This window comes from Barbus barbus (assembly GCF_936440315.1).
Source record: "Barbus barbus genome assembly, chromosome: 21".
In the NCBI taxonomy this organism is placed as follows: Eukaryota; Metazoa; Chordata; class Actinopteri; order Cypriniformes; family Cyprinidae; genus Barbus; species Barbus barbus.
This window is the reverse complement of record NC_136749.1, coordinates 22726805-22743340: the sequence shown is the minus strand read 5'-3', so window position 1 is coordinate 22743340 and position 16536 is coordinate 22726805. Positions and strand designations below refer to the sequence as shown.

The following is a 16536-nucleotide window of genomic DNA, read 5'->3' as shown; positions in this document are numbered from 1 at the left end:
TAACATTAGCTAAACCCGTCTGAATAGATTTGATTAGCCAACAGTATAGCTAGCTGACAGAGCCCCCGATAGTAAAGTATCAGGCCAATATTTCAATATTATCAGGCCAAGAGTTTATTATAGCTCCAGTTAAGTCAGGTGGGTAACCCACATCAAATCACTAGCCCATTTGGCAGGTTATGATTAATAAATTATGACCTTATGCACACTCAAGTCTATTCTCGGCACCCAACAGCTGTTCAGAATCATGCCGCGCCACGTAACGTTACAGTTTGCCATTCAAAGTTTTCTAAAATACCACGATTTGGGACCGATGTCTGTCTGACTTCACCCTAGTCTGCAAGACTGTGTATTGTGCATTTTAATAAAAGGTTTGTTTTTGTACTTTTGTATCTTTAAGGCCTGCGCACTGATAATTGCTAAACGTTAATACTTCAATAGTATTAGTTACTTCAATAGTAACGATTGATAATCAGGACTTGTTAGCCAGTATCACTGTAGCCTTGCAGAGACTTTGCTTTGAAGACATTTTAATTAACTAACTTCCACATTTCAATATGCCCCTGACTTATAAGGGTTGTTTTTATTTGTGACTACTCCCAGCAGCCTAGAATACTATCAGTACAACATCACATTTTTCTTTTCTGTTTGCAGGAAGAAGATTTGGTGTTGAAAAATCTTAGACCTCATTCAACATCATCCAATGTTGCAATCACCCTCAGGAGGTACACAAGCAAAAGCTAAAGTGAACATTGTCAAAGATCAATTCCTGTTTTACAAAATTTGCCCTGCATACATTTTTGTCTTTAATGTGTAGGCACTTGAAGCCCAGTGCCCGATATGCACAGGAACATTTCCAGTGTCAGAAGTAGAACTGCCATGCCAGCTTTTGTGGAGAAAGGTTTATTTTTGAGCCTTAAGAAGATTTTTTTAAATGAATTTTTTAAGTACAAAATAATCAGTTTTGCTCTCAAACACAGTATGTTTGATTGAATGAAAAAAGACACAAAATAAACTCCATACACTGTAACGCACACACACAGGCTACAGACAGTATAGCACGTATAATATGCAGATCGTGCGCACAGAATCACTCAGCGCGGAAATGTAATGTCAACAATGTTCTGTGATTTCTCAAAATAACTTAGAAACTGAAAAATTCAAGCATATATTTCTTAACTAAATCCCACAGCTTCACTACTAGTAGAAAGACGCTGCCAGGTAGAATTAATTCACACGCGCAATCGCTCTCACTAATGCATTCATTCATATGAATGTAATCTTTACTGTGCTATGTATCTGTGTCTGATTTAGAACGAGCAGAAATCTGTGAGAAATATAACGACCCAAAGACAAAAGAAGTGATACAAATAAGCTGTTATAGGAGCAATAGCCATGTGGGCAGCACTGTGTCATATGCCATAGCTGTGCACAAGCCAAGGTGTTTGTCACAACTCCAGACTAATTTGTTCATTAATGACTTCATCAGCGACTAGTCGACTTCGACTCGACTTTCATCACATAAAAGTAGACTTTAAAAAATCAAAAGTCGTTCAACCCCTAATATGTATATATATGTGTGTGTGTGTGTGTGTGTGTGTGTGTATATATATATATATATATATATATATAAAGTTGTACCATTAACCATAATGCATAGCTAGCTCAGCTGCAAACAGATGACTGCAGATGAAGTGTGTATCACTGGGGTCCAAAAAGGCCAGTACTGTTTGTGCTTTAAACTAGCTGAATCACACCAGCTCTTGTTCCTCTTTTAATTCGGCTTTTTATATGCAGAGTCCCGCTCTGTGTAATACGTTAATGTTATCAACTGCCAAACATGGGCAAACAGCCTCTCTGTAAACACAATACAACTGTTGCTTTTTTAATTTCCATCATCCTCAATCCATTTAAGAATTGCAGGGACATACTTTATAATGACTCTAAGTGAGCAGGCTTGACGAGCTCTTATCTAGAGACTCCTCAGTTGGTCACTACTGACTCGAACGTGCGCACGGTGAATACTCCTGAAAACATTAGGCTAGAAATAATTAAAGAATCAACCAATTAGGGAGGCACATAGCTGAGCCGTAAAACAAACACCCAATTCGTTTGAAACATAATTTAGCATTCATAGCCACAGAATCACATCACCTCTTTACAGAATTAATAGATGCACTATGCACACAGATAACCTTAAGCATTGCTAAAGCGGTAAATAAACAGAACGGCATCAGTGTTGAGACAGCTGTGGCACACAATACAAGCACACTTGAGAAAGGCTATCATGGATGTATCATGCTAACATCGTGGGCAAAATAATTTCAATAGGAGTCTGTGCGATCGAGAATTTTGTGAGGAAGAAAAAGTTCCTGAGATTCTATTAGATTTCATATTGTACTTGATTTAGTATATTTATATACTAGCATAAGAGTATATAATATATTTCCTTGTACTGTTTTCTGCATGTTCTTTTGTCACTGGACAACTAATAGCACAGCACAACCCATTTTATTCAGGTACATGTCATGACTTTTTTCTGGCTTTATCACAGAAGCTCAACTTTCCATAAGGCTGTGCTAAAAGCACCAATCCAAACTTCCTGCACTGTTTACTTGCCTCCTCTGTCCTAACGCCACCCCTCCAATCACGGCCATCCACAGAGACTTTATTCACATCCACATCCTAATAAACACCCTGAGTACAAAGGCAAAGAGCAATTTAACAACGTCTATTTCAAGCTCTTTAAACTCTAATGGACTCTGAGCAAAACAGAAATGCTCTGCAGGAGGGCATATCTCCAGAAACATATCACGACCACATGAAGAATAGCAGCTTTCATTTCATTCTTAAGCTGTGGCTTTAAAGAGAAAAATAAAATCTTTTTGATATGAAAGATGACAGTTGGAGGGGCACACATGTCCTAAATCCCCCCATCCAGACCTTGTATGTGCTCAGTGTGTTGAAAAAGAGAAAGAAGTATGAGTTGAGTGGCTTGCAGTATGTGACTGACATAGGTCTTTTTCAAAACTTGATGTGAACTGTCTAATTAGGCAACAAAAGTGGAAACTCATAATCAGTGTTATTTTAGTATCATATACTAATAGTTTTTGTTAATGTTTTGAATCTTTTAAACAAAGTTTTCAGGGGAAGAGAAACCAGAAGGTGATAAAAAATTAAATAGGAAAATCATAATGCATGTAGCACAATGAGAAGACCCAAAAGTGGCATAGATGAAAACAAAACAAAATATTGTCCACCTACATCCTCAAGTGTCCTTCTAAAGGGCAGAACGGCGCTATTGGGTGGTTTATTGTATACTGTGTGTCCCACTAGATTCTGGTTATTTCGCTAGTCATAACTTGTGATAACCTTCAACGTGTCTGACATCATTTCCCTGTGTAAATGTTAAGTGTCCGTGCGAGGAAGGAAGTTGGGGACAAGGAAAGTTTCAATCTCCCTTTTCTCTCGTGAACTCCTTCCTTATTGTAATACTTCTCCATTTTCGCTCCTTTTTCCTTGGGCTGCTGTTGTATTGTGACCGCGAGGGTGTTAAATTAGGATGAAGAATGTGCAAAGCACATCCTTAACCTCTCCTGAAGGAATAGTATCTTTACTCATTTGGCCTGTTGAATGTACAGTACACACAGGATTAATTAAAACAGCCGGACGAAAGGACACTGTGCTGGATGGGTACCAATTAGAACGGGAATGGGCATTTTCCAACAGAGAGGCCATGGGTCTCTGATCTTTTGTAACAATTTCATATTCAGCTCTATAAAATCTTTTACTTTTTAAGTTTTCAATCACATGCCACTTATTAACCGAGGTGAATGAAATGCTAATGCTCACTCACACAGCAATCTGTGTTCAACAATACATAAGGGAGCACAAGAATGACATGAATGTGCAATAAATGAAAAATCTTAAAGGGACAGACCTAAAAATGTATTTACTCGCCCTCATATCTTTTGAAAACCATATGACTTTCATATAGTTTCATTTATATTTCAGTACAGAAAAGGCAAAAATATAAATTCAGACATTATAACATGTGGGCGGAGCCACATAGTAATGGTTCACGCCCCCAAGATTTGTGAAACATCAATCATACAGCATTTTCATTTGTAGTAATATCACTAATATTAAAATTCTGGCCGATACAGAAAGGCCAATACTTATTTTGATGTTGGCTGATATTAAAATCAATTTGTATTATTTCTATTTTATACTAAAATTCATAAATAATTTAAAAATAAAATACTAAAATCAAGTGAATTTAAGCATCTCAGCATCATAATGTTTAGTATGAAAATTAATTTGGATATTTTAAAATATTTTATTAATTTTATTATTTGCCTGTTATATAATGGAAAACAATCTAAAAATAGGAGAAATTAGAATTTTAAAAATATCAAATACTGACTATACAAAAATAATATAAATGTTTTCTAGTTTGATTGTATTCAGCTTGGCTTCAAAAATGTAACTGACAGGTCATGACTGCTGACGTGACCAAGATAAAATGTCAAAGGTTTTGGCTAAACATTTTCCAAACAAGTAAGCAACAACACTATTATCCCTGCTTTCTGCATGTAACCAGGGACTCAGCTCCTAGATCATGCTTCCCATTTAATTTCGGTCTGTCTTTCTCTGCCTGTTAACTATAAATTGAATCTTTGAGGATCTTCTCTGATCTTAGTCTCCTCCAGAGGCCTGTAGAGACTAGCTCTCTGTCTGTCATGTATTGAGCTGGTGAAGGTGATGTCTTGTTCTCTCCTCTGAAACTTCACCTCAGCACAGCAGGGGATTATGGGATAGATATGGGGGGAGAAGTGATTATCAATAAAAGGCCAGACAAACAAGGATGAGTCAATATACTCTTAACTGGAAACACAGAGCCACGAACGCACACACAAACAAATAAGATCTCACCTATGGTGTCTCCTTGTTCATGCACCATGCTGGCCAAGTCCTTCATAATCTGATTGACATCCAGCATGTCTCTCTGCAAAATCAAAACAAAGGTTGCAGCTCAGAGGCGAGTAAAGCAAACATCACAGTGCTCTGAAGTGATCTTTTATGCAGTCTCATGCTTCTTTTGTTACTTTAAATAAATTAAACAACAACAAACGCAGTAGAGAGACAGAAAGGAAACGGATCTTAATGAAGACCAATTACACATTATCACACATAAACAGAAGCTGATGTTTATAAGTGGGTGTAGATCAGCAATAATATATAAACTTTATACTAATTATACCTAATAGACTATGTGCATTACTTAATTAATTTTAAAACATTACTGAAATAGTAAACATTACTATAATGTATTTAAAAAATACATTTTCACGACTCCCAAAGAAACTACAATGAAAGAAAAATAGCCATAAATAAATTATATTTTAATTGCATGGTAACTTCAGAGAAATTTAACACAACTGATTTTAAATTACACCATTTAGCATATTAACTTGGAAAAAATACTAAAACTAAATAAAAACTATATTTAAAAAAATAAAACTTGACAATATAGTGGAACTAAACTAAAATAAACTGAAAATAACTTAAAAATAAAAGATTCAGATTAATAATAACCCTGAAATTTGTAGATATTCATATTTTCATTTATTTATGTATATTTTATACATATTTCATATTTTTATTTGTATATATTTGAAAGTTTAAAAGATGCTTTTATTCAATGCATAATTCAATTTGGTATCAAGTATTGTGAAATACTGGTATAGTTAATAATTATAATCATAATTATTAGGTTTCTGTACCTTCTGGTCATTTGATTTTCTTTTTAAAAAGTAATAAAAATAAATGCGAAATGGACTGATTTGTATTATACATTATAGTTAATATTATATATTTTAAAGTTTAAAAGATGCTATTTTTATTCAGTAGGTGGAAAATCAAAATTGGTATTAAAAATTGTGAAATACTGGTATAGTTATAGTTGACCATGTTATAGTTGGCGACTCAAATTATGTTATTGTGAAAACACGATCATAATATACTCAGTCATATCATATCAAAAACATACAACATAGAGAACAAACATGTTAAAAGCAAAGCTCTTCTTCTGGTGCTGTTTCATGTCAAAATTCCCTTCACACAGGCCTGAAGCAACATGGTGTCTTCTAAAGCCTGAGTCTATCTCCTGCTCACAGGTCTTTTTGTCTCCATACACAACCCTATGCAAGTGCAGCTGGGTCAGTGGAGCTCAAACCATTGAACCATTCATCACAGGTGTCTGCAATTGTTTGGGAAACTGGCAGCCACCCTGGCTCTTGGCACAAACCATTTGGCCAGAGCCAAAATGGCCCCTAGCAAATCACACATTACTAAAGAGTTTCTGCATTTTCTCTCTGTGGCCGTCAGCACCATCGCAGAGCAACATATTTATTTTTCCCACCAAGGCATTTGCGCAATTTAAATTCAGTGTGTAGAAACGACAGGATATGGAGTGTCATTACGCTTGATTGGATGGGAGAAATTTAAAGGATGGTGAAGAAAAAACAGCACGATACACATGTAGTTAGAGCAATCATAAGTTCATTTACTGTAATGTTTAGAATGGCTGCTTTAGTAAACACTTCTCCATGGAGCTGCATCCCCTTTGAGAATTGGGTTTGTAGCTAACAGGCACTGAATTCAGAATAAATCAAAGCATAAGTCATACCAGCAAACACAGTTCAACACACCGAAGGAAGGTTGGGGGAAAAAAAGTCTGATGAAATATGAAGAAATTACAAATAATTTAACGGTAATAAACAAACAATTTGCTGTATTATCTATAAAACATACAATAATGACATCTGCCTGGTGAGATATGCACTATAATAGTATAACATATAAATATATATATTATATACAAAATAACATATATGTACACTATAGTTTAAATTTTGGGGTTTGGAAAAATGTTTTCAAAATAGTCTTTTAAGGACACTTTGGTCAAAAATGCAGCCAAAATATTGAAGTATAAGATTTTTTTAAATCTTACATTAAAAAAAAACATTAAAAATGATTTTTTTTTTTTTTATGCTTACCAAGGCTGTGTATATTACAGTTTTTTTCCTATTGTAGTATATTTTAAAATGTAATTTATTCCTGTGAAGGTAAATATTAATTTTCAGCATCATTACTCCAGTCTTCAGTGTCACATGACCCTTCAGAAATCATTCTAATATGCTGATTTGGTGCTCAAGAATCATTTCTTATTATTATCAATCTAAAAAAATAGCTGTGCAGCATACAATTTTTGTAGAAACCATGACACTTTTTTAAAATGGACTCTGATGAATAAAAAGTTCAAAAGAACAGCAATGATTTTTCTTTACCGTCACTTTTGCTCAATTTAATGCACCCTTTCTGAATAAAAAGCATAGAAAATATTACTGACCCAAAACTTTTAATGGTATAGTATGCATATTTTAGACCCACCAAAAGCAATAAACAAATAAGCAAAACAGTAAATAAACCTATGTTTACATGCAAGTTAACATGCACATGAGTATGTTCGAGTCTTTATATACTGTATAAAGTCAGAAAGTGACGCATTGATTTTGAGAGCACTCTGTGCCCTTCTGCCCAGGGGGAGTCTGGGTAGCCCTGGGGGCTGAGGTGTGCCACTTTACATAATTTATAAGGGTTATAATAAGCACACAGAGTTCCAGAGCTCACTTATGACCCAAAACCCACTGTTCCTCTTCATGTTACCCTTTCATGAAGACCCACTGTCTAGCTATCCCCTGAGACTGTGTGCAGTGGAGGCGGCTTCACAGACGGGCCACTTTGAGTGGTCGAGATGTGGTTGAGTGCTTTGGGTAACATGAACCAATGAAGCAGTTGGCAGTTCTACAGCTGTAACTTCCCAGTTCAGATCAATCATGGATATAGATCTAAAGAGTACCAAAACTTTGACAAATACTGTTGCAGATTATGTCCCTCGCTGAACTAAGTGGAATCCAGTCATGTCCATTTTCGGTAGCCAGTAAGAAAGCTTACTGGCTTTCTTTCCACACTGAAGACAAATAGTTTCTTCTTCTTTAAAGGGATACGTTCACTCAAAAATTAAAATTTTGCCACCATTTATTCACCCTCAAGTTGTTCTAAATCTGTACTAGTTTTTCTTTCTTTTGGTGAACATAAAAGATTATATTTTGAAGAACGTTGGAAACCAAAAAAGAAGTTGTTGGCAACCATTAACTGTTTGGTCACCAACATAAAAATCGAAGAAAAAAAAACAACAACATTTGTTGGATATATGACGTTATTTTAAGTTAACTAAATAATTTATATGATAACGCACACAATATTAAATTATATAATCACAAAAGAATAATAATAATAAAAACATTACAGTGATATTTTTTTTAGGTTTAACTAGGTAAATAAAATCCAATATATTGATTTATATTGTAATATATTTTAACAAAGCGGAATTTTCAGCAGCCATTCTTCCAATTTTCAGTGTCACTTGATCCTTCAGAAATTATTCCAATATTTGGTGCCCAGGAAACATTTATTATTGTTATTATTATTATTATTATAAACAATGTTGAAAACAGTTATGCTTAATATTAATATTAAATAAACATAATATTAAATAAACGTTTAAATAATATTTAATACACTTTTTAAAGCTTAATATTAAATAAACTTTTATATAAACCTTTAAATATTAAATATAAAAAATAAGTTTTTTTTAGGATTCTTTGATAAAATTGTAGGTTCAGCATTTTATTTATTTCAATTTGTACTATATTTACCATGTTCAAAATATGAACTAGATTTCATCAATAATGGCTTTGCAAATTCCAATCATATTCTGACAAACAAGAAATGTGCCAGGTTTTCCTTTCCAAAACCTAGCCTTAATGTTGAACAGCAGAAGACAGTCCAAGTGTCATGTGGATCAGATCGATGTTCTTTTTCCTAGCACTGTGATGAAGTTGCTCATGTCAAACATCATTCTGTTTTTATTTGGAAAGAGATAGATAGAGACCAAGATGTAGGCAGAGAGCGTGCAAACACGGGTCTGATAGGACTCAAAGGGGCCGCCTTTGTTTAATTAGATACAAAATGTCAGACATCTGCTGCATCTGACAGTCGTGTCTGCGTTGCACCACAAACGCACACACACTTCAGCGAGAGCCGCTGACAGCAACCGCTGCAGCCACACAATTAAATGTGTGGACTGATAAGGCTAGATGTCATGGAATAAACACACTCTCCCAAACAGAAGATGACTGACACTTCTATGAATGCAACATGCCAGGAAGTTTTGCAGGAGCACAGACTGACAGGAGTGGATGTTAGAGTGACTGTAAGCCATCAGAAGGCCTATCTAAGACAAGAAAACACTGAGGAAAGCTCAGAGAGAGATTTGTGTGAGGAAAAGACGGATAGGAGAGTTGTAGTGATTGACTATATACTGTAGGGCTGCTGAGACTTCCCGGAGAGTTGAGAAATTATTTGTGGTTTGTGTCCACTTTAAAATAACTGACAGACAGGTGATGGATGGACAAGATATGTGAAATAATGTGAAATAATCTAATAAAGTCCAACATGATCATATATCTTCGGTCTTTAGAGAGCCCTCTGGTGTTACTGGTGAAAAATGCACCAAAATAACTGTTTTTGCGAGTCCCAAAAATTAACAGCCAATTCAACCTTTTTCATTTAAAATAAAACAGCATAATTTCAAAGATTAAATGAGCCATTTCTGCTCCACTGGCATCTTTAAACACAACTACAAAAAACTTTTTTCAAACAGGTTTCATGAACACTATCCATCTGTCATAGGTCAAACATACGAGTAGCCCCGCCCTAAACTCACACCATTGGCTGAGCCAGAATCACTGTTGTCAGGCAGGCTAGAAACTAAAACTATTACAAATCATTTTCAGTAATTAAATTTAAAGCTGAAATGAAATAAATCATAAAAAAATGATGACAAACAGTTTTTGATTGGAAAGAGCATTATTTTGGCGATAACATAACACATTGGGAAATTTACAACCAATTATTAAAAGGCTGGTCATTTTTGACCGGGAACACCAAATTAAGCGAATGATTTTCAGCACAGGACAAATGTAAAATGTAAAATGTAAAAATATGTATACACTGCCACTCAAAAGTTTGGGATCAGTAAGATTTGTTGTGTTTTTTTAAGAGAGTCTCTTCTGCTCATCAAGGCTGTATTTATTCGATCAAAAATACAGAAAAACAGTAATATTGTGAAATCTTGTTGGAATTTCTAATAGTTGTTTCCGATTTTAATATACTTTAAAATAGAATGTATTTCTGTGATGCAGCACTGAATTTTCAGCATCATTACTGCAGTCTTCAGTGTCACATGATCCTGCAGAAATCATTTTAATATGCTGATTTATTATGAATGTTGAAACTGTCGTGCTGCTTCATATTGTTTTTTGGACATGTGATACTTTTTTCTTTGATTTTTTTGATGAATACAAAGTTAAAAACAGCAGCATTTGTTCAAAATAGAAATCTTTTCTAACAATATAAGTCTTTACTATGACTTTTTATTCATTTAACACATGCCTCCTGAATAAAAGTATTCATTTCTTTAAAAAAAAGAAAGAAAAAAATGTACTGACCCCAAACTTTTGAATAGCATTGTATATTGTACAAAAAAAAAAAAATGAAGCAGCACAACAGTTTCCAACATTGATTATAAATCAGGAATTATTTCTGAAGGATCATGTGACACTGAAGACTGGAGTAATGATGCTGAAAATTCAGCTTTGATCACAGAAATAAAATATATTTTAAAGTATATTAAAATAAAACTGTTAATTTAAATTGCAATAATATTTCACATAAGTTTTTTTTTTCTGTATTTTTGTTTAAATATATTCATGGCCAAAAATATTGGCACCCTTGGTAAATATGATTAAAGAAGGCTGTGAAAATTAATCTGCGTTGTTAGTCCTTTTGATCTTGTATTTAAAAAATTCACAAAAATCTAACCTATCATTGTATAATAAGAATTTAAAATGGGGGGAAATATCATTGAAATAAATGTTTTTCTCAAATACACGTTGGACACAATTATTGGCACCCCTAGCAATTCTTATGAGTAAAATATCTCTGAAGTATATTCCCATTCATATTCACAATTTTGAGCACTCTGGGGTGATTATGAACATGAAATTATCCAGCCATAGCTTCCTGTTTCAAAGAAATATAAATAGGAAGGAAAACAAAGCCCAAATTCCCTTAATCATCCATCACAATGAGAAAAACCAAAGAATATGTATTTTTGATGTGCAGCAAAAGATAACTGAGCTTCACAAATTAGTGAAGCGGCATCAGGGCAATAATTAATAGGGCAATAAATCCAATCAACATAAAATGTTACAAAACTGCCTGGAAGAGCATGTGTGTCTATATCGTCCTAATGCACGGTGAGAAGGAGAGTTTGAGTGGCTAAAGACTCTCCAAGGACCACAGTTGGAGAATTGCAAAAATAGTTGAGCCTCGGGGTCAGAAAACCTAAAAAAAAAAATATATATATATATTCTTATAATATTCAAAAATTCTTAAAAATATTCAAACAGTCCTTAAATCACCACATGTTGTTTGGGAGGGTTTCAAGAAAATGCCTCCTAGCTCATCCAAAAAAAAAAAAAAAAAAAAAAACTCCAGCATATTCAGTTATCAGACATGACTGGAACTTCAAATGGGATTGGCTTCTATGGTCAGATGAAACTAAAAAAAATAGCTTTTTAGTAGCAAACACTCAAGATGGGTTTGGTGAACATAGGGATAAAAAGTACCCCATGTGTACAATGAAATATTCTGCTGTATTTCTGATGTTGTGGGCCATTATTTCTGCTGGAGGTCCTGAACATCTTGTTTAGACACATTGCATCATGGATTCTATCAAATACCAACAGATAAAAAAAATCAACAACTGACTGACTCTGTTAGAAATCTTATAATGGGCCATGTTTGAAACTTCCAACCGTACAATAATCCAAACACAAACCTCAAAAACAACACAAAAATGGGTCACTGAGCACAAAACCAAGCTTCTGCTATGGCCATTCTAGTCCTCTGACCTGAACTCTGTAGAAAATGAGTGGGGTGAACTGAAGAGAAGAAGCACCAACATGGAGCTGGGAATCTAAAGGGTCTGGGAATCTAATAGAGTGATTCTGGATGAAGGAACGGCCTCTCTAAACTCATCAGGCATTATAGGAAAACATTTAGAGCTGTTAAACTGGCAAATGGAGGTTTCAAAAAGTATTGAATAAAAGAGTGCCCTTAATTGTGGCCAATGTGTATTAGAGAAAAAACGTTTATTTTATAATGATATTTCCCCCATTTTAAATTTGTATTATCCAATGAAAGGTTAGATTTTTGGGAATTGTTTCAATAAAAGATCAAAATGATTAACAATGCAGATTATTTTAACAGCCTTCTTTGATCATATTTCCGAAGGGTGCCGATATTTTTGGCCATGACTGTAGATACAGCCTTGATGAGCAGAAGAAACTTATTTAAAAAACATTAAAAATCTTACTAATCCCAAACTTTTGGGCAGTGTATATGCAATAAATGTTGACTTGGCAACTTGACATATGGCAGTCAACTAAAATAAGTTTACTTAAGTACTAATAATTCAAAATATTAAATGTTACAGTAGTATATGAATAATACTAATATAACACTGAATAGTGTGACACTGAATATACTGTGAGGGGGGAAAAAGTATTAAATTTTTTCTACTTTTTGGTATATTAACCCAAAAATTGCCTACTTTTAGTTGCCTCTACATATTAAGCTTGGCCAAAGTACTAGCGAAAAATAGGGAGAAAGTATTTCAGCAGTGAAATAAAGTGACACACATTACCTTTAAAATACAAAACTGGGCTGCAGTGGTTAAAGCTCAGAGCTGGTAATCAAAAGGCAAGGCACTTAACCCCAGGTTGCTCCAGGGGGATTGTCCTATAATAAGTGTATTTTTAGTCTTTTTGGATAAGCACATCTGCTAAATGACCCCTTAAATTGAAACTACACTATTATTGCTTAAGCTAACACAATGAAGCAGCTCTGAACAAAATGAACGTCTCTTAATAAAGAATATACTGGCTTCAGTTTGAGTTTTTGTACACCCTGTGCAATCCTGGCAGTGTCACTGATAAAAGTTGATGATCTAAAGTGAAAGGCCCAACAAAATGACTGGGTGCAGGTTCAAAATGGCTATCATGATCTGAAGGCTTGAAACAACCCCATGGTTCTCCACACAAGCTTAATAGTGTATAATTGTAATGTAAATAATAATAATAATAATAATAATAATAGTAATAATAAATTTAATTATTTATAATTCATTTTGGTAACACTTTATTTTAAGGCGTCATAATACAGAGTAATTACTTTAAGTACTTAGTAGTAGCCGTTGTACTTACATGAAATAAAATGTACTTACCATGTAACTAACTTATGGAACAGCCTGTAATTACAGTTTGTAATTATGTAGATGTAATAGGCATCTACTGTTACACATATGTAACAGACCGGTAACACTTTATTCTAAGGTGTCCATAATACAGAGTAATTACCTAGTTAAGTACTTAGTAGTAGCCGTTGTACTTACATGAAATAAATGTACTTACCATGTAACTAAGTTATGGAACAGCCTGTACTTACAGTTTGTAATTATATACATGTAATAGGCAGTGAAATTGTTGCTACCTATTACATCTACATAAATACAAACTGTAATTACAGGCTGTTTCATAACTTAGTTACATGACAAGTACATTTTGTTTCATGTAACAACGGCTACTACTAAGTACTTAATTAGGTAATTACTCTGTATTATGACACCTTAAAATAAAGTGTTACCAACAGACCGAGTCTGTTACATAGCTACTTGTATACTTCAGTACAGTCTTGAAACACTTTATTTTAAGTAACTTAAGCCTGTGTAATATTATGTAATTGTAATGTAATTAGAAATGTATTACATGTATTTAAGCTGTGTACTGGTGAGTTAAATCAAACTAAGGTGCAGCTGGATAAGGTGTACAGTACAGATACACATGAAGTACACTCTTGATGCACTTTATTTTAAGTAGCTTATGTCTGTGCACTTACATTTATAATTGCATTTACATTTTACATTTAGTCATTTTGTAGACGCTTTTATCCAAAGTGATTTAAAATTGGGTAATACATAAAGCGATTCATCTTGAAGAGGCAATCAGACAGATGAAGTGCTCAGAACATCAAGTTTCAGGCATTGTTCAAATAAGTACAAGGGCGGAATAAATAAAAGAAAGATAAAGTGTTTTTTTTGTTTTGTTTTAAGTTTAGGATGAAGTCAAGTAGTGTCGAAAGAGATGAGTTTTCAGTTGTTGCTTGAAGATTGACAGGGATAGGGGTGGGAAGATCATTCCACCAGCCGGGAATGGTGAACGAGAATGTTCTGGAGAGTGATTGTGAGCCTCTCTATGATGGTACCACAAGGCGTCGCTCACTAGCGGATCTCAGACTTCTGGAGGGGATGTAGATTCGTAGTAGTGAGTGGAAGTAGGCGGGTACTGAGCCTGTGGTTGTTCTATATGCAAGCATCAGTGTCTTGAACTTAATGTGAGCTGCGACTGGTAGCCAGTGCAAGGAGATAAAAAGAGGTGTAACATGGGCTCTTATGGGCTCATTGAAGACCAGTCGTGCCGCTGCATTCTGAATCATTTGTAGAGGTTTGATTGTGCTTGATGGAAGTCCAGCCAGAAGAGCATTGCAGTAGTCCAGCCTAGAAATGACAAGGGCCTGGACAAGAAGTTGTGCAGCATGCTGTGTCAGGAAGGGCCTGATCTTTCTGATGTTATGTAGCGCAAACCTGCAAGATCGAGCAGTCTTTGCAATGTGCTCTTTGAAAGTCAGCTGGTCATCAAAGATTTACACCAAGATTTCTGACCAAAGTTGATGGGGTAATTGTTGATGAACCTAACTGGATCGTGAAGTCATGCTGTAGAGTTGTAGTGGCAGGGAAGACAAGAAGCAGGGAAAATGCCTGTGAGGAGGAATGCGTTGATGATGTGTGTGAGTGCCGGTAAGAGTGTGGGAGAGATTGTTTGGAGAAGGTGTGAGGGAATTGGGTCAAGAGGACATGTTGTAGCATGACTGGACAGAAGTTTGCATAATTCCGCCTCAGTGAGGAGACAGAAGGAGAAGATGGGCGTTTTAGCAGTGGATGTGGTTGGTTGGAGGTCCTATATTTGTGGAAGTGAGAACTGACTACTGATTAATCTAGTTTTGTCTGTGAAAAAGGTGGCAAAGTTGTCAGCTGTTATAGAAGTTGTGGGAGGTGGTGGAGGAGACAGAGGAGAGAATTAAATGTTCTGAAGAGATTACGCATGTCAGGAGCGCTGTTGATCTTGTTGTGGAAATGGGAGGATTTGGCAGTGTGGACTTCAGCAGGAAAAGATGAGAGCAAAGACTGATACTTACTCTGGTCCGACGGATCGTTTGATTTGCGCCATTTTCTCTCTGCCACTCTGAGTTTAGTCCAATCCTCACGAAGAACATAGGATAACTAGGAATTAGAAGAGGCAGCCCGTGCTGGCCTGGAGGAGAGAGGACAAATGCCGTCTAGACAAGAGTTTAAGGTAGAGCATAAAGTGTCAGTGGCTGCATTCACATCCAGAGATGAGAAATTGGTAGGTGAGGGAAGAGAGGAGTATATAGAGGAAAGATGGGAGGGAGAAAGGGAGCGTAGGTTTGTCTAAAAGTAACCAGTAGGGGGGTTGGTGGCACATGAATACCAAAATGTAATGTAAATGCAATGAAGAAATGGTCAGAGATATGTAGTGGTTGTACCAGAATGTTATGTGCAGTACAATTGCGTGTGTAAATTAAATCAAGTTGGTTGCCTGATTTGTGCGTGCTAGTACTGGTAAGGCATTTGAGATCAAATGAAGCTAGGAAAGAGTGGAAGTCTGTAGCATAAGGCTTGTCTAAATGAATGTTGAAATGAAATGAATGTTGAAGACTAAGAGTGGAGTGCCATCCTCCACGAAAGAGGACAGCAGCCCGTCCAGCTCCTCTAGGAAGGTGGCTAGAATTTGGCCGGGTTGGGATGGTAAATTACCACAATCTGGAGTTTTATTGGAGCAATTACAGTAATTGCGTGAGATTCAAATGAGTTGCAATTGCATAGGGGAGAGTGGGTTGAGTATTTCCAATTGTTTGAAATGAGTAGACCAGTGCCCCCATCCCTGCCAACTTGACGTGGGGTGTGAGAGAAAGAGAAATTGATAGAGAGAGCAGCCGGGGTTGCTGAGTCTTCTGGACGAATCCAGGTCTCAGTCAAGCCCAAAATGCTGAGTGTGGATTGTAAAGAATAAGCAGAAATGAAGTCAGCTTTGTTGACAGCTGACTGACAATTACAGAGACCCACAGAGAAAGAAAGAGGGGTAGTGGAAGATGTAAAGATAGGGCGCAGGTTAGCAGGATTACGTTGCCATCTGCGTGTGATGTTAG

At 35.6% G+C, this 16536-nt stretch overlaps 1 protein-coding gene across 1 annotated transcript in view; it reads right to left on the bottom strand.

The window, feature by feature from the left end:
• tsnare1 (T-SNARE Domain Containing 1) overlaps positions 1–16536 on the bottom strand; it is a 142061-nt gene that overhangs the window by 31809 nt on the left and 93716 nt on the right. The window contains exon 9 of the mRNA XM_079444937.1: positions 4936–5008. Within this exon, the coding sequence (XP_079301063.1) occupies positions 4936–5008 (73 nt within the window). The remainder of the gene's footprint in view (positions 1–4935; positions 5009–16536) is intronic.